At 40.1% G+C, this 18,755-nt stretch overlaps 1 protein-coding gene across 1 annotated transcript in view; it reads right to left on the reverse strand.

Moving 5' to 3' along the window:
* Positions 1 to 2,623: 2,623 nt before the first annotated feature.
* The window catches only part of LOC115422339 (nuclear receptor coactivator 3), a 74,657-nt gene continuing 58,525 nt past the window's right edge, over positions 2,624 to 18,755 (reverse strand). The window contains exons 8-23 of the mRNA XM_030138614.1: positions 18,233 to 18,319; positions 17,950 to 18,090; positions 17,438 to 17,585; positions 16,626 to 17,143; positions 14,370 to 15,508; positions 14,045 to 14,177; positions 13,410 to 13,568; positions 13,075 to 13,305; positions 10,941 to 11,046; positions 10,692 to 10,863; positions 10,054 to 10,380; positions 8,463 to 8,561; positions 7,531 to 7,783; positions 6,470 to 6,647; positions 6,148 to 6,352; positions 2,624 to 5,350 (exon numbers count right to left, since the gene is read on the reverse strand). Of these exons, the coding sequence (XP_029994474.1) occupies positions 5,339 to 5,350; positions 6,148 to 6,352; positions 6,470 to 6,647; positions 7,531 to 7,783; positions 8,463 to 8,561; positions 10,054 to 10,380; positions 10,692 to 10,863; positions 10,941 to 11,046; positions 13,075 to 13,305; positions 13,410 to 13,568; positions 14,045 to 14,177; positions 14,370 to 15,508; positions 16,626 to 17,143; positions 17,438 to 17,585; positions 17,950 to 18,090; positions 18,233 to 18,319 (3,908 nt within the window). The 3' untranslated portion in view covers positions 2,624 to 5,338. The remainder of the gene's footprint in view (positions 5,351 to 6,147; positions 6,353 to 6,469; positions 6,648 to 7,530; positions 7,784 to 8,462; positions 8,562 to 10,053; positions 10,381 to 10,691; positions 10,864 to 10,940; positions 11,047 to 13,074; positions 13,306 to 13,409; positions 13,569 to 14,044; positions 14,178 to 14,369; positions 15,509 to 16,625; positions 17,144 to 17,437; positions 17,586 to 17,949; positions 18,091 to 18,232; positions 18,320 to 18,755) is intronic.

Consider the following 18,755-nt stretch of genomic DNA (forward strand, 5'->3'; position numbering starts at 1 on the left):
ATAAAAATCTACCCTAAATCAAAGGTTTGGTGTATTTAGAAATTAAAGAACTGTATGCTGGAGAAAACAATGACAAGTTGCTAACCTTTCTTTAACCATCCGGTATCCCGTCCAGAAAGGCCCTTACTAAGCACCAAGTGTGCCTTTTTGGCACACTTGTGGAATAATGTCCAAAAAAAATTCATACATTTTGTTTGTAATTCTTCTACACTTTTTTCTATTTCATCAACTTGAGCCGTAAATAAAAATACCAGATACTCAATAATTGTCTCATTTTTTTTAACCCTTTAAATGCCGTGTTTGTAATGTAAACAAACCACTTTTTTGGATGCAAAAAACACAAAAAATTAATTTTTTTCAATATACTACATAAAAAGTGGATCACATATTATTTGATTTTTTCATCCTGGCAAATGTCAATGGTTAACAGCGACATTGGTTAATTTGCATTATTATTTTTGGTGCAAGGTCAAATGTTCAAAAATACTAGCATCTGTCACCAAGTGTGCGTAAAATGCACACCTATAAATCAAACTATTAAATATTATATATTGATTTATTTTTCTGCTGTAATTTGATTTTATTTTTGTAAATCAAGGTCAGCCCTAATCATACATATCAAATGGAAGAAACAGTGCGTTTTAGGCACACTTGGGAGACAGATGCTAGTCTTGTAATTTTCTTTTGTTTACAATGTGCAAATTTTAGTTGGTGGCCAGAATTTTAAAGATCATGCAAAAATGAACAACTTTTGAATTCTAACCTTATTTAAATTGTGAAAAATAATATGAAATTTTTAAAAACGAAGTGCAAAATGTGTCTAAAAGGCGCACCCGGATACCAGAGGGTTAACGAAGAAAACTAAATGGTCTTGTGGAGTAAATAAATTAACACTCTTAATATCAGAAAAAAAGACACATAGTGACTGATGGTGACTAATTGATGAACTGTTCAAATATTTTATTTCTGCATGTATTTGTTGTATATGCTACATTGTTACACATCATTTGCCATATCATAGCATAATTGCCTATGCTATATTTTTGGTCAAACTGTGATATCTGCGTACCTTTACTCTCCTAACACTGCTGCTTCGTTTTGCATCATTGGCTCTGAAAAAAAACATGACTTAGGCAGTTATACTATGAGGCTAATGATATACATATAAGAATGAACTGAAGTTTACAGAAAAGAAAGACAATTGTTAAAAATTGATTCTAAATTATGTGTTTAGGAGGTTGGGGATTGTGTTATTAGCTCACAAAATGATTACTATAGCTGCATCCACATGCATTTGAATCAGGCTGTCGGAGTCAGTGTCTACATGCAAATCAGCTCTTAAAATGTACTTTTAGTGGGAATATCCTGGTTTTATCTGAGCTGCATGTTGACTTTATAGTTTTTATGTATCTTTTTAATGCCTATACTTCAGGATTTGACCAATTTCCCTTGTAAGGCACTTTGTATACTGAGTGCTCTATAAATAAAGATGATTATTATCAGTAGTAGTAATAGCAGGAGTAATAAAGAGCTCTGGATGGACATTTATAAAGATGATCTTCTGTTGTAATGTATCACAGTCAACATACTGCACACGCTCTATAGGCTGATATGGGATGAACATGAGTACATTTAACCCACAGGTGTCAAACATGCCGCCCAGGGGCCAAATCCAGCCCGCCAAAAGGGTCCAGTCCGGCCCTTGGGATGAAGTTGTGAAGTGCAAAAATTACACTAAGATATTAACAATCCTTTTAGTTCAGGTTCCACATTCAGAACAATTCAATCTCCACTGGGTCAGACCAGTAAAATTCTATCATAATAATCTATAAATACTCACAACTCCAAATTTCTCTCTTAGTAAATGTAAATATTTTCATGTATTTACACTATAACAAAGTATAATTTCACAAAAAATGTGAATCACCTGAAATGTTTTAAGAGAAGTAAGTACAATTTTAAACAATATTCTGCCTGATATTAAATGTTTTGTGTATTTGTAGACCCGCTGTGATCTCTAAGTTATAATGAACATGTGGAAATGATAAACTAAAGCATAATATTGTTAAAATTACACTTATTTTTTCAGTTTGTTCATGTTATTCACATTGTTTGAAAGGATAGTTTGTAGATGTAAACCTTTTCATAATGTAAATTAACTTTTTTCACACTTAAACACAGAGAAAAGTTTGGAGTTGACATTATTTATATATTATTACGTTATTATTTCACTGGTTCGGCCCACTTCAGATCAAATTTAGCTGAATGTGGCCCCTGAACTACAATGAGTTTGACACCCCTGCTCTATAGGCTGATATGGGATGAACATGAGTACATTGAACCTGTCATGTCTTTTTTTTTTTTTTTTACTCCATCTATAGGGGTTTAACATAAGCTGATGGAAACCTACAGTCAATGAACCTGTTCTAATAAATGTTAAAAAATATACAGACAAAAGAACCAGACTGCTTTAAAGCGCCCGGTCTGTTAAATTTACAACATGGCAGGGTCTAGTATTTACTCTCCACATCCTCACAGACTAAACTGTGGCTGCAAGACACAAAATTATCGAGTCATTTACAAGACAAATGTTTGCAGAAGCAAGAAGAACGCAAAGCCGTTGTAATGTTTAAATATAAATTTGTATTTACATTGATATTAACATCAAGAAACAAGTTGAGAAAAAATGCAATAGTATTTTACATCCTGTAGTAATGACTGTGTGTTTCCCAGATGTGTTTTTCTCTTTTCTTTAGATCCAACAATGTACTGAAAGGAGTTTCCTTCCTTAAAGCAAAACATTTCTTTGAGTACTTGTACATTATTTTTCATACACTTCACTGAGACTGGGGAGGAAAAACAAACAATTCAAACTATTCTTCAGAGACATAATGACATCAATCATGGAACCTCCTTTTCAGCTCAGACAATCTGAATGTTCTCTGGCAGAATAACATTTTGCAGCACCACAATTCAACTGGCCATAAGTTGTAATAAAAAAAGGAAGAAACAATCACAAACAAAAGTCAAACCACCTCAGCAGAACAAGACTTGTCTCTACTCTATGCCACATGAATGGGAATATAATATATGCAATTAAACATATTTAGCTCAATTTATAATATAGGTTATGTGCAACAGTAAAAGCACACATGAGTACTTGCACCATCTACATCAGGAACTGTTTCTAAGCACTGCAGAATGACAAATGAAAATCTTTGGATTGAGCATGTCTTCAAAGGTAGATTTCTCAACAAAAGCTTCACAGGAAATATATCAAAAGAAAAGGCAAATAAAATAAAATAAAAAATAAAATAAAAGACCTGTCATCAGACTGACAGGTGATCAGGAATTCAATCTAAATGTTGCGTCGTTTCCACCGAGGTTAAACATCTGTGAAAAAACCAAAAACCAAAGCGACTGGATCATAATAAAGGGGGAGAATTTCTAAAGAACGCCTCTGATTCTAAAACCCCAACTGAGGCTGAACTAGCACAGACCATAAATCTAAAGCACAGGAATCACATGGAAGCATGAGGTTCAGTTTGGAAAATATCAACCCACAAACTGGTAAGACATCTGGGCCCCAAGAAGCCTAACACAATCACGTGTCAACTCTTTTGTATAGGCATATGTATGAGTCTCTGTGTGTATTTTTTTTTTAAAGAAAAATAATTTATAAAAAAAACAACAACACAAAATTACAGGTTGACTCGCTAGCACCTCTTTAGCTAAGACTATGTCGTCGGAAAATAATCAAGACGTTTAGGATTCAGATGATCACGAATGAAAAGTGCTTTCTGAGGGAAATGAAGAGGATGAACTTCTACACGTACTGCTTTACAAAAGGAGGCCCTTCGTTTTCACACCGATGGTTGAAGTATTGAAAATAAAAGCTGACCTATGACAGAATAAGAAAATTACACTTTTAAATATCAAGCCTTACAATCTGTGCAAAAACAGTATGTGACCTACAAAAGCATATATATATTTATATATATAGTACATTTGAAGCGTATTTACAATTCATATTCACAGACAGAAGAGAAAAAAAAAAGCTCCAAACAAGACATCGTATCTAATACTGCAGTACCGTCGCTTGATGATGTTTCAGCTTCGTCTTCAGAGGGAAACCAGAAGGAAGGGTTATTGCTAGAAATCAAATGAGACACTCTCTGACAATCTACATTACTACCAATTTTTACATTTGACAATGACTTTTATATCCTGTAAATCTGTTGTGATGTTACCAAAATATCTGCAACAGTTTCTTATAAAATTCCTCGTTTGATAAAATTATCAATTTATGAATCTATATAAATACAATCAGGAATTTTGCAAACTAACCTTAAGTCCTCTGCTTAAAATGGCTTTACAACAATTCATTTTGATTATTATAATGACCAATACACTATTTGTGAGAGTGTTGGATCAAATCTGTGCTTTCTACCTTTCTACTGGTTCCCACTTTAGAGAAAACATCATTCAAATTTCCAATCAACAGCGCCTGTTTGTTTCAGAGGGGAAAACTTGGAGACGAACACGTAAAAATAAACAGTAAATGTCTGCTGCTATGCGATAATTCTTGGGTAAAGGCCTCTATATTGCCACAATCCTGTTGATGTTGGCCTTTCCTTAAAGTGCAATCAGCCAACATGTAATTCAGTTGTACTTCAGCCAGCGTCGTCCTCAAGGACTAAGCAATGTGCTACTGTTTAATGACATTCATCTGAGTGTCACAATCTGGCGGCTCACCATCCAAAACCGCGTTCACTTGTACGCCACGCTGGCCTCACGTACGCAGAGATCCTCCAGGAGCAGCAGAGACGGCGGATTAAAAACCCCATGAAGTTTAGACACGAGAGAAGAATCCGAACACAGCTTCATGGTACATTCGACAAAGGAGAGGATGTCTTTACATGTTTGTCCATGAACAACGTCTACACCAAATCTTTGTCTGCCTTCTGTGTTTGGTCCAGCAACTGTTGTGTCTCATCTGAGGGACACACTCATACAGAGAGACGTATTAAAACTGCAGTCAAAAACGAGGCATCGCAGAGCTTTCTGACCATTTTAAGGTCCATGTGTGTAAACTTGTCACAGTGTTTGTTATTTTGATGAACGCTGTGGAACGTTATGGGCTCTGTTTGTTAAGTGTCAGTTTTCCTCATGTGGCAAGACTGCCTTTACTGGCCACTGAGTCCAAAAGTGGTCGACTCCCCTGTCTGGTGGGAGTGCGGTACTACACACCGACTGGTCCTCCACACACTCCTGTACTGCAGCTGTGTCCTATCTCTGGATGGAGATCACAGTGAGACGATTGCTTGTGTCACAATGTTCAGCAGTATTTCTGAAAAGAGGAGATAGAAATAGGAAAATATATAAATATGAGATTAAAATATTAACTATTAGTCCAGTGGTTCCCAACCTTTTTCGGCTCGTGACCCCATTTTAGCATCACACATTACTGGCGACCCCAGACTTTTAAAACAGAGACATGTTTTTGCTGAAATTAATTTAATTTTCCTTGGTCAGGATATGTACAGTCAGTCCAGCTTGTATTTATAAGGCTGACAATTAATACTGAACAAACAAGAACTCAAAATGTGAACTATGAAAGAGCTGCAGCATCTGATCTGTTAGGGGTCTGAGTCTATTTTGGCTGTTGTTGAGTTATTTTGATTTTTTTCTTTATATACTATATAAAGAAATGTTTACCATACCCATGTTTAGTATCTTCTTTTTCAGCACAACTTCATCTATCTCATCTGTCTCTTATTTTTTCACTTTAACCTACTATATCAACACAAAAGGCCAAAAAACATAAAATCTGATTTGAAAAGTGTTGATATAATTCATTGCATAAATGACACAAAGATGCTTAATGAACCTTTTCAAAGACTTTAAAAAGTGAATATTGGTTCCAAATATTAAGTATATAAAATCAAAAATGTAATGAATCAAAAACATGCTCAAATATTTGACCTAAAAGCATATCTTTACATAGGCGTTTTCTCCAATTCTCAATCAACTACTAGAAATTTCAGGCGACTCCATTTGAATTCCAGGTGACCCCATGTGGGGTCCCGACCCCGAGGTTGAAAAACACTGCATTAGTCCAAACATCTGTCCTACTGTTGCACATACCTGATCAGGTCCCATAGACATGCGTCCCATGACCATGGGGTTCATACCCATCTGTCCTCCCATCTGGCCCATGTGACCACCTCCACCGCTGGCCGCCATGCCGCCGTTCATCATCATGCCCCCGTACTGGCCTGGATTCCCCTGCTGCCCAAACTGCTGCTGCCCTGGAGGTCCCTGCTGCGCGAACTGTTGTTGAGGGTATGAACTGTTCAAGGAGAGCCAAACAAAGAGATGATGGTTTAACCCACTGGATGGAACACAAAAACAACAGGGCAGCACTTGTTTTTATTTGCTGCTGAACTAAAAGTGTTGAGTTTCACACCTGTTGCGTCCCATGCCTCCCTGCGACCAGCCTTTCATGTCGGTGCCTTGGTACATGTGACCGCCCTGTGCGTGCTGTTGCATCATGGGGTTTTGTGGCCCCAGGCGGCCTGGCATCATGGCATTAGGAGGACTGCCCCCTGATGGGCCAAATGAGGGGTCTGCCTGCTGACCCATCCCTGTGGAGAGAAAATCATCAATCTTAGCTCACACTGCATGCAAAAACCAAACAAGATAAAGACAATAAACAGTCCTGTAGTCTGACATGGCATAAGGGTCCTGATAATTAAAATGCCGTCAATTAAAATATTTGATCTGACAGCAAGTTTTTGATAACACTTCTTATTAAGGACACATATTCACTATTCACTAGTAGTTATTACAAAACTAATATAATAACTACAGTTTTCTACAAGTGATCATTCCCCCTCGCTAACCTCCTAATTATAAGAAGCAACACATTTGGTTGATAAGTCACACTTGTGAATTACCAACTTCCTACCCAGTGTTCAGTGTTGGCCTTAAGGTCATTCTCTCTTAAAAGCATTTAAAAAATAAGATCTTTATGTATGTTACAAACCACAAAAGTACAAGTATTAATTTTGTCCAAATAACTCTAATAAGTCTTTCTAACTCAAGAGTATGTTCTTTTTCAAGTGAGGTCCTGCTCATAACTAATTCACAAGTACTTTAATATTCTTATGGTACTACCGTCTTACATTAGCAATTCTTAAGATGGTCATTCATGTAGAAATGCAATTTCTTTGCTTACGATCAACAAATAGTACTTACGAGCTTATTGAGGGAAAATATATTGGTTGATGGTCAATAGAACCTACTGCAGAGTTCAAAGTACATCATATATGACCAATAAAAGAGAAAATATGGTAAAATATATTTGCTAATAAATAGCTAGTTAATGGTGAATACATGTACGTTAATGTGTTTTTTTCAGTTTACTGTTTAAGGTCAAACATAGAACCACAACTCAACACTGTAGTGCTCAGTCTCACCACCAGGGAGCAGCAGAATCCTTTCAGGTGCCTGGTGTAGTAAACTCACCATAATTTCCGCCATAGCCAAACTGCTGGGGGCCTGGCTGGCCCATGTTTGGCCCTCCCATCGGGTTATCCATGCCACCAGGAGCGGTGACATTTGGAGGAGGACTGAATCCTCCGGCTGCTGCAGCTGCTGCTGCTGCCTGCTGCTGCTGTTGCTGCTGCTGCATCAGCATCATCATGCGCTGCCTCCTCATCTGCATGGTGACCATCTCCCTGCTGCGCTGAGCCATCATCTGAGCATTGAGGAAGCCCGGCTGCAAAAGGGAGTGAACGTATACAGACAGATTTTCTACATGAGGATATCAGTCAGAGCTACAGCACAGGTGGTATATATATACAAGGTAAAAAAAAAAAAAACGAGTGAATGATTTCTGAAGAAAAAGATTAATGTTTGTATATATTTTCTAAAAAAAACTTAGAGCAAAAAGTGTTAATGCAAGGTGATGACCTTTAAAACATAATAATAAAACATTTATGAACAATTAAACATGGCTTTAGAACCCCAGTGGCCAATAATTGCACCTCATGGGACATCTCTGTCACATTGTATTCATGAGAAGGAGAAGATGGACAGCTTTGCCTCTGGTGCAGACATAATAACATGGAGCTAAACACACAAAAAAAAATGTGGTGATGACACTACACATCAGCGGGGACGGTTTGACTTTAACCATGCTTAACAGGGCTGGAGAGCAGACAGATGATGTCTTCGTACACAGCTGATCGACTTACTGACATAGAGTCTGTTAATTCAGTTACACACTATTCTGTTCTCTGCACATTGATCACGGTCTGACTTGAAGTGATTACCCTTAAACTCCTTGCTTTTGTCAACTCGTTTAGGCAATTTACTTCAGTTTAAGAAACCACAACAGAGGGTGTGTGATTATTTCCAGACTACATTAACAGTATGACAATAACTCTTGAGCGTACCTGTCCTCCCATGCCGGGCTGCATACCAGGCCTCATGCCAGGGTTACCTCCTGGGTTCTCCATCTTCATGCCCATGCCCTGCCGCGTCTGATTCATAAACTGAGGAATGGAAAATGTTTAGAATGAGAGTTCAACCACTCCCATCTCTGTACTGATGTTGAGCATGCATTACTTTAACAATATGGTTAGAATTAAACCCGGTTACAACTACAGATTCATGACAATATGAGGTCATTTTTGGACACTGCAGAGAAATGTTGTAGAGGTCTGAACTGAACTGAACTGAACTGAACTGGGCCAACGCAGCTCGACTCACCCTGGCTGATGACGTCGTCTGCGACTCAGCCTGTCCAACTGCCACTGACTGGCTTCAGAGCGTACTGTTTTATAGTCTATTTTTCTCCCCTCAGTATTTATGGTCTCTACCTCACCTGTCGCTGAGATGTTATCAGGAGTCTGGTGAAATGCCACCTCAATGGATGGTATTTTTCTCAGCTTAAAGGTGACACTGACACGTCTACACAACAAAACTTCTCCAGCAATAGATTGTTTGGAATTGTCAACCCTCTTTTCATCAATACTATAACTGTAGCCATGACCAATAACTTATTTTCACTATCCTCAATTATATTTTAAGACATTAACAATTGCTTTCAGCTACATAAAGCCTGAAGAGACAGCAGTTAGAATGGAATTATGGACAGTTATTACTATAGAAACAATACAACGTCTCATCAAGTCAGATTGGTATAAACATCTCTTTAGTCTAAACATTTACATGTACAAAGCTAAAGTATAGGTTTGCATGTAAATGGACTGGGATGTAACGATTACCAGTATAACGATAAACGGCGGTAAAATTTCAGATGGTTAGTATTACCGTTCAAATTCTAATTATCATGATAACCATGTTTGATTACCGCACTTTTAGAGGAAAACACCTATGTAAAGAAATGCTTTTATGTCAAATACTTGAGTAAAGTTTTAATTTATTACAATTTTAATTGTATATACCTAATATTTGGAACCAATATTCACTTTTAAAGTTTTTGAAAAGGTTCGTTAAGCATCTGTATGTTATTAATGCAATAAATTATATACATTTTTTTAATCGGATTTTATATATTTTTTTGTGTTTTCTGGCCTTTTGTGTTTTTATAGTAGGTTAAAGTGAAAAAAAAAAAAACAGACAGATGATATAGATGAAGTTGTGCTGAAAAAACAGATCCCAAACATGGGTATAGTAAACATTTGTTTATATAGTATATAAAGGCAAAATCAAAAGGACTGAAAAACAGACAAAATAGGCTCAGACCACTAAGGGTTAATATTTGAATGTTTCTGCAACAGAAGGTACATTGTGACTATTATTTGCTATTTATGTTGTTATTGTGTGATTATTTAATTTGGGTTTTTTTTTTAAATACAAATTATTTCAGTGTGTGTATCAGTACTTTTTGAACATTTTGAGCACAATTTCAACAATACCGCGATAATAATGATAACCATGATAATTTTGGTCACAATAACCGTGACATGAAATTTTTATATTGTTACATCCCCAAAATGGACACGAGTACTTTCTTCGTACCTGTTGTCCCTGCAGCCTTTGCTGTAGCTGGAGCCTCATGGGCTTGTTGGCGCTCATCATCCTTGGCCTCATCATGTTGGCGCGAGGGTGGCCCATGCCCCCCATTCCACCCATACCAGGGAAGTTGCCACCTTGGCCCATGTGAGAAAGCATGGGTCCAAACCCTCCCTGCTGGGACTGTCCCTGCATGGGGTTCCCTCCATATCCCGACTGCATCGGCATGGCGGGTGGTCCTGGATAGCCTTGTCCGTACAGAGGCTTCTGGTCCATCACCATGGAGGGGTCCTGCCCTGGAAAAGGCTCAAGCTGCTGCTCTGGTCCTTGGGTCTGGATCAGAGAGGACAAAAAAGAGAAGTTTATTCAGACTTCTCCATTTAAATGATTCATTTCCACTTTGTTGACTCTGTAATTGGCTTTTTCTAAACTGCACAGACAAATCTCTCTGGGCTCATCCATCTCTCTTCAGGGAGAGAACAGTCTGAACACTGTGAGTCATGACTGAAATATCTAATGCAATGATGAATATAAGGTACACTTGAGTCATCTTCTGCAGACTGTTCTTTTCTCTTCATAAAACCTGGAGGCACAGAGATGAGGGTGCGGTTCATCCATCTTCTTTACCTTGTCTTCTGACCTACCTGGCCAACGAGGTCCGGGATGCCCAGTGCTCGGTCTATCTCCTCCAGTGCAATACCATCTGTGTTGTTCAGAAGTGAGTCCAGCTGGTCCAGGAGTGAACGCTCATCACTCTGACCCTCACTGGTTGTGGGAGGCACCAGAAGATCATCCAAAGTGTTGCCAAACTGCCGCCTAAAAGACATTCACCATTAGATATGAATAAATAGATAGATACTTGGATAAATAATGATAATTAATGAGGCACTGACCTGTTCCCCTCCATGCCCATCATAGTATCCGGCCATGAGGGAGACTGATTGGGTTGTCCCGGCTGATTGAACGGGCTCATACCCATACCCATGTCCCCAGAGCCACCTGACAAACACACGAGTCTTCAAATTAGCACTCACTGACTGTGGCTGAAATAACACACTACACCAGTTGACTCATTCCCACCAAAAGTAGTATACAGTGTTAGAGCCATAAACTAATTTAGGTATAGTTTTCCATATTTTGCCTCATTTATGTAGTAATCCACTGATTTTGTCTTTATATTAGGATCGTAAGATAGTTTGCATGTAATCATTTTGTAATATTAATTTAGTGTAGTACTTGTAAATAATCAGCCAATCTGTGTTCTATTAGTTTTGTACTGCTACCGCAAGCTGACCCTCTGTTCTAAAGCACAGCTATGTGTAGTAAAGTGATGTGAGGACACCTGCAAAGCACATGCTTTGAGGGGAGAGACTTTCAATTTAGCAGGACAGGGAGCAACAGTATTTCTGACCGTCGTTGTCATCTTAGTAGTTGCTGTTCTTTGGAAATAGAAGCAAAGAAAGCTTTAACTGTCCAATTTGTTTTTTTAACCTTTTTTGATTTTTTCCTTTTTTCTTGGAATAAAGAGACAGATTGCTTTATAATACGCCTGCCCTTTTTTCGTTTTCCTTCTGTCGGCTTTTACTTGGAACTCTTGAGTCAGCAAACTTCACATCCTGAAAAGAAGTGGCAAAGAAGGTTTTGGCTTTCTGTTGCCACTACAACAGTGTATCTATAAAATTTGCCATATAGTCCACTACTCTGCTGGAGAGTGGTCCAAAGCTTAACTGGGGTTACATGAAAACAAATACAGGGTGGGGAAGCAAAATTTACAATGAACATTTAGTTGTTTTTTCTCAGCAGGCACTATGTCAATTGTTTTGAAACCAAACATATATTGATGTCATAATCATACCTAACACTATTATCCATACCTTTTCAGAAACTTTTGCCCATATGAGTAATCAGGAAAGCAAACGTCAAAGAGTGTGGGATTTGCTGAATGCACTCGTCACACCAAAGGAGATTTCAAAAATAGTTGGAGTGTCCATAAAGACTGTTTATAATGTAAAGAAGAGAATGACTATGAGCAAAACAATTACGAGAAAGTCTGGAAGATACTATTAAAGAAGAATGGGAGAAGTTGTCACCCGAATATTTGAGGAACACTTGCGCAAGTTTCAGGAAGCGTGTGAAGGCAGTTATTGAGAAAGAAGGAGGACACACAGAATAAAAACATTTTCTATTATGTCAATTTTCTTGTGGCAAATAAATTCTCATGACTTTAGTAAACTAATTGGTCATACACTGTTTTTCAACCCCTGCCTCAAAATATTGTAAATTTTGCTTCCCCACCCTGTAGTACAAATAAAAGTACATAAATTTGCAAAGATGCAATTTGGTTTGAGTCTTGCAGATTAACATAGGCTAATAAACTACCTAATGACAAGTAACGACTGAAACTGGAAAGTCATATTAACATAACCAGCCAACAATATCTATGTAAATATATCAGGTGATGCAAACATTGGCCAACAGCTGCTATAGAAATGGTTTCCATGGTGATCTTGTGTATGCAGCATGTAGCATCTAGTGTCTAGTATGTGATTCTGAACACATGCTATAAGTATCTTGCCTTAAGCTCAGGCTGCATATTTAGTATTTAGCATAAGTGTATGTGCCTGACCGACATAACATCATGTTTTACACCTAAAATTAGAACCCCCCTGTGTATTAAACAACACAAAATGTATGTAATTTGATGGATGAGTTTAGGTTGTTATGGTTAGATGGATTGGCGCACATTTTTTGTCCTTCATAGCATATACACTGGTGCCCATAAAGTTGGAATAAAATACTTTTACCTCTTATCATGAAATGATTGTGACAATGTGATCAAATGTAACCGGAACTCAGTATGTAATCGTTAAAGGTCAAAGGTGATTACTGATGAGTATAAACAAGAATAAAAAGAGGAATGTGTCTGAAAATAAAATTACTCCAACTTTATGGGCAGCGGTGTATATACATGATCATTTCTGAAGCACAAGCCTATAAGTGCTGGCAGACATCAGACATCAGACATACCCATATCCATGAGCTGTTGCTGAAGCATTGACCTTCCACCTGGAACGCTGCTGGATCGACCGGCCATGGGTCCTGCCATCATGCCCTTGCTGTTATTGTAGTCCATGCCCTGACGCATCATGGAGGGGTGTCCCGCTGATCCCACTGGGCTGGCACTGGAGCGGGACATTCCCCAATCTCCTGAACCCCCCATGGGAGACCTCTGGGAAACCATGCCCCTGTTCATAGGTCCTTTGAACAAATGCACAGAACATGTTCAATTATTAGTCTCATGAAGATACTAAAGGGAGAAAAAAATGTACTGAAAGCAAATATTAGGCAATTTCCACACTTACCCATGTTTCCTGGGTAGCTGTCGGGGCTGCCCATCATGTTCTCCTGCTTGATAAGCATGGGGCGTCTTCCTGCTCCTCCAGGCCCACCAGGGGGCTTCCCATCCATGGACATTGTCCTCTGGAAGGGCCCCCGAGGTCCTGGACCCATTCCCGGACTCCCTGAACACAAAAAATACAACTTTTTACTCTTTTAATTTCACTACTTTAAATTTAACTTCTGTCATTTTCCAGAAAATATACAATAAGAAAAAAAAAATTCTGCCCTCTTCAAAGTCAGGAAACACTGTGAGGATGTAAATAAAAAATATTTGTATATAAATAAAAAAATGAAATAGTTAATAGCGTCTGTAGCTGTAGGCCAGTCACCAAAGTAATTAACAACGACTTGATGTTCACTATAGTTACAATAAAGCATGATTTCAAAGAGAAAGGAGAAAAAAATATTGTCTCTCAGTTGTAGTGTGAATAGAAAACATAGTAAAAACTACATAACATTCAGAAAGTGAGATGCAATGATGGCAGTTTTTATTTTACTGACATTTTACATTATAATCGTCACATATTGTTTGATGTCATGCCACCTGCCCTGCATGCAGCTGTCACTTCGTATATGCTCTGGTCCTTGAACCACTTACCCTGCAGGCTGTCGTCAAGGCAACCCTGGGGTTTGCTCCCCGTGTCGTTGGCTCCTCCACCTCCAGTCTGATCTGGGTAAAAGTCAGAGCTTGAACCCCTCAGATCTCCCAAGATAGACTCCAGGTTGTGCAGCTGAACATGAAAATAACCCAAATGAGTTGTTACGTAAATGTCTGCAGAGGTTCTCATTCAGCCAGGTCATAGTTCCAACAAAGCGCTACCTCTGACATCCCCGTCTCCGTGTATATGTCACGTTAAATGTCAGTTAACAATAACACTTAAACTTTTAAAAGAACTTTTCTCCTATTGCTGAAGTTGTGTTACCTCATCAGGTGGCTCAGACTTGATCTTGCTCTCAGGATGTTCTGGTGTGGGGCCAGATCCAGATCCAGATCCAGATCCAGATCCAGATCCAGGGCCGGTCCTTGGAGGGCCGCCAGCAGCCCCCGGGGGTCCCTTCCCTTCTAGATCTTCCAACTTGGGCTTGACATCCACAGGTTCTTTGGAGTCATCTTTGTTGAGGAGGTAATGGAGGAGGGCGTGGGTCTTCTCCTTCTTAGGGCTATGCTGCTCCTGCTTAGGCTCCGAAAGAAGCCCGGGTCCAGTCGCGGCCCCCGATACTCCGGTTCCAGCCTCACCACCCTCCTGATTCCCTAGGGACACCTTTCCTGTAGCTTCAGCCGTGATCTTAGCTACCTCATCTGGAGTATTGCCATTTTGGAGAAGCTTGTGAAGGATCTTGTGCTTTTCTTGCAGAGAGCCGGTGTAGTGGGCTGATGATATCGATGTTGACACGCCCCCGGGTCCGGACGTCTGGCCTGGATTAGGAGTGGCTGAAGACGAGGATGAGACCCCAGTGGATGAAGGGCTTGTCATGCCTCCAGTAGGGTCCTTATTCTCTGAGCCCGCAGGAGTGCTGTTGCTGGTCGACGGGGGAGGGATAGGGGGTCCGGTCGGCCCTCCGCCACCTATTCCTAGCTCCTCAGTGGGTGAAGTTAGCAACTGGAGCAGTTTCTTGTGGCCTTTACTGTCTGGGACCCTGCGAGGGGGGTCAGAGCTCGCCACCCCAGCCTCACCGCCTCCCTCTCCGGGCTCTTTAGCCGCTGTTGTAGCCTGACTATCTGGCCGGTCTCCAGAACTCTCCGCTTGAGGATGCGGATGATGGTGATGATGGTGCATGGGGTGATGATGGTCACCAGCCCCTAAACCTCCTGCTGGGCTTTTGGAACCATCCTGGCCTGGTTTTACTGGCTGACTGGGCTGAGAGGAAGAAGAGGAGGAGTGGATGCTGGGAGAGCTGTCTGGTTTGTGAGCTGGGGAGGGGGACGTTAGGGTCGAAGGGAGAGAGCTTCCTACTCCTTCACTGATGGCTTGTAGTGCATTGAGGGAGCTGCTGGAGAAGGTGGTAGTGCTGCTCCCACTTCCTCCACCACTGCCAATGCCACTCATAGGAGAGTGTATACCTGTAAAGAAAAAACAAATCGATCATTTAGATGCACTCAAACAACAGAATCCATCAAATCATAAGCTCTGTTTCCACCACAAGACCTTTTGAAGGAATACAATGCCACCTTGCTTTCCTACTCAGGGATGTAGATCCCAGCCAACATGTCCCTGTGGGCCCCAGAAGGGTTATATTTGGGCTGCAAATAAGGGTCCCATTTGGGTTTGTCTGCAGTTTCCATGGTGGCTCCACATGTGTTTGCCAATATCAGAATTAGAATCAGAGATCTGAATATCTCATATTTATTCTTGACACTATTTATCCCACGATATTTATCTTTCATGTCATTTGCACTACTTCTCATGTTATTTGCACTACTTAAATTTTATGTTTTACAAATATATTAGTTTGCAATACATTTTATTTTTTAATGTAAATAACTGTGCCTTTTACTGATATCTGTTGTTGCTTTACTGATATTTGTTGTCTGTCTGGAAATTCTTTCACTGAACCTGAGAGCTTTACCTCAATTTCGTTGTACTTGGTACAATGACAATAAAGAGATTCTGATTCTGATATGGGCAAACAAATGTGGGGCCACCATGGAAACTGTGGACAAACCCACATGGGACCCTTACATGCAGCCCAACTGTAACCCTTCTGGGGCCCACATGGACATGCTGGCTGGGGTCTTTAACTCAGAGGACTTTATTCTACTTCTACCCATGTGAACCTAGAGCTGGTCTGTGGTGTTACTACAGCAAGATCAGGCGTTTCTGAGCAGTCAGTTCTTGCAGAATTAAAATTGGCCTCCATTATTAATATGCTGTAACTATGTATAGTTTTTCATTGTGCTCTGCACATTAGCATCAACAAGACAGAAGAAAGCATGTGACAGACAAATTTACAAAGAAGTCTGGGTCTTACTGCACATTTGTTCTGAGCTGGTGTGCCCAAAGGATGTGTGAAAACTGTCATTACTTCTCAGACATCAACAGACTAAACAACAGAAATGCAGATAATTGGTCTGAAAACTTATAAATTCCTGGAACTAGAGGTCTGGACTCAAAGTTCTTGACTGGAAATGTGGCTGAATTAGTTACTTATGTCATAAATGATGCTACTGACGGACTTACCTCCAGGTGAAAACTGGTTGCCGCCCATCTTAGGACTGCCTCTGTTCCTTGGTGACATCAGAAGTCCCTGCTGGGGTCCACCCATTCGGGGGCTTCCAGAGGGGCTGTTCATGCCACTCAAGCCAAACCCGCCGCTGCTCTGAAACGGGGGCTGCTGTGGGTGCTGCTGCATGCCTTGGCCGGGGTGATTCATGGGACCCATCTGATTCATCTGATTCATATTCCCCACCTGATTCATCTGACCCATTTGATTCATCTGCATCATGCGGTTGCCCATGCCACCACCTCCACTTCCTCCTCCACCGTTCCCTCCGTACATTGATCCACCTCCCATTGGACCCATGTGACCCATGTGGCCCTGGTCGTTCATGCCGAAGCCCCTGTTCATGTTGCCCATGCCACCCATGCCCATCCCACCGCCAGTGTTCATGTTCATTTGGGTATTTGGGTTGGGGCCGCCCATGCCCTGCTGCCTCATCATGCCCCCACCCTGAGCAGAGCGGTAACCATTTGGTTCTCTACAGAAAAGACAAAAAGGAACATGTCTAAAAACACAAAAACCTTGCAGATGCTCTATCGTGCAAAATAATCTCTTTGATGAAACTCTAAAATACAAATTCCAGCAGTGAGTTTTCTTGCTATTCATAACACACAAGTGAACAAAAGCTACTTCACTTACTACTTCAGCTATTTGTGCGGAATAAATGCCTCAGCTGCCTTGCAAAGATACACTGGGACTGCCTTTCTGTCAATAAAATAAATGACACATTTTTTGCTTTGTTAAAATGGAGTGTGTATTTTTAGTTACTGACCTCTGCAGCAGGTGAGTGGAGATGAAACCTTGTGGTTCATTGCTCATGGGGTGACGGTACAATTTGCTCTTGGTCTGGGCTGTGACTGGAGTGCCGTCGGACAGCGAGAATCGGTACAGGGGTGTCTCAGCGTGACCCTGTAGAAAGGCTGCACAGAGAATTAACTCCATGACTCATTTGATAAAGAAGGTCATCAATCAATTTATAACTAACTGTGATTAAAAGGAGCATCAACACTGCAGTTTGCAGACATTTGCTTTAGGAGATCACTATTGAATAAAAGAAGTATGAGCAGCAAAATGTGCTTTCATTCATTTAACCCAGATGTCGATGCTATTTCTGAAGAGAGGTCTTTCATGATAGTTACCCCCACCAAATAAACAAAGATGTACTGTTGGATGTGCGGTTTGTGACTATAGAAGAGGGACTGTTTAATGCACAACTAACTGAAAAATACATATAACAGTACTTCATTTAAGTATTTTAGTGACTGATTCATGGTGTGTGTTTACCCTCATGGTAGTGCCGTTTATGTGACCATGGCTGCCCGTCACTGTGCTGAAGAAACATCTGAATGCAACGCCTCAACAAATCCTCCCAGCCTGGACGCATCGACGCTCGCAGAGAGTTCTGGTCAATCTGGATCAGTTTACCTGATGGCGAGATCAGGAGGAGGACAAGAAGGAGGGACAAAAAAACAAAGAGAAGGAGGTTATGATGCTAGAATAAATAAAGTGGGCTGTTTGTGATTCTACATGAATGGAGTGACGGTGTTGAGCACATGCAGTTTCTCACCTGAGAGCTCATGCCGTGTGTTGAAGCTCTCCGTTCTCTCCATGGCAGTCACCCGACGTGCTACGCAGATCATACATGACTGTAGGTCTGAACATAAGAAGAGGAGAGTTAGTAAAGTGATATATATTCACTTTATACTTTCATTTTTTTTCATCTGGTTTAATGAAAAATAACCAGATGTTTTAAAAAGCACTAGTTAATGTACATGTCTGTCTGTAATCGAAAGAAAACAAAAGCATGACGCCATAGTTTGCCTGTTCTTGAAGAGTGATCCTTACTCCTTGCCTTTCTAAGGTTATTTTTGCTTTTTTTTGCTATTGTCTATCAAGAAATTTTCCTTACTTAACCAAGTTTTAAGGACAGAAGATGTATGTTTTAAAGATTATAAGGCTTCTTGAGACTTATTTGTGATCTGCAACATTGGGCTGTTTACAGTTGCACATAAAGCTGGAATAAAATATATATTTTTTTAACATATTCTCATGATATGATTGTAACAATGTGATTCATTCTTTATGGGTAA

Source organism: Sphaeramia orbicularis, chromosome 7, assembly GCF_902148855.1.
Source record: "Sphaeramia orbicularis chromosome 7, fSphaOr1.1, whole genome shotgun sequence".
Lineage (NCBI taxonomy): Eukaryota > Metazoa > Chordata > Actinopteri > Kurtiformes > Apogonidae > Sphaeramia > Sphaeramia orbicularis.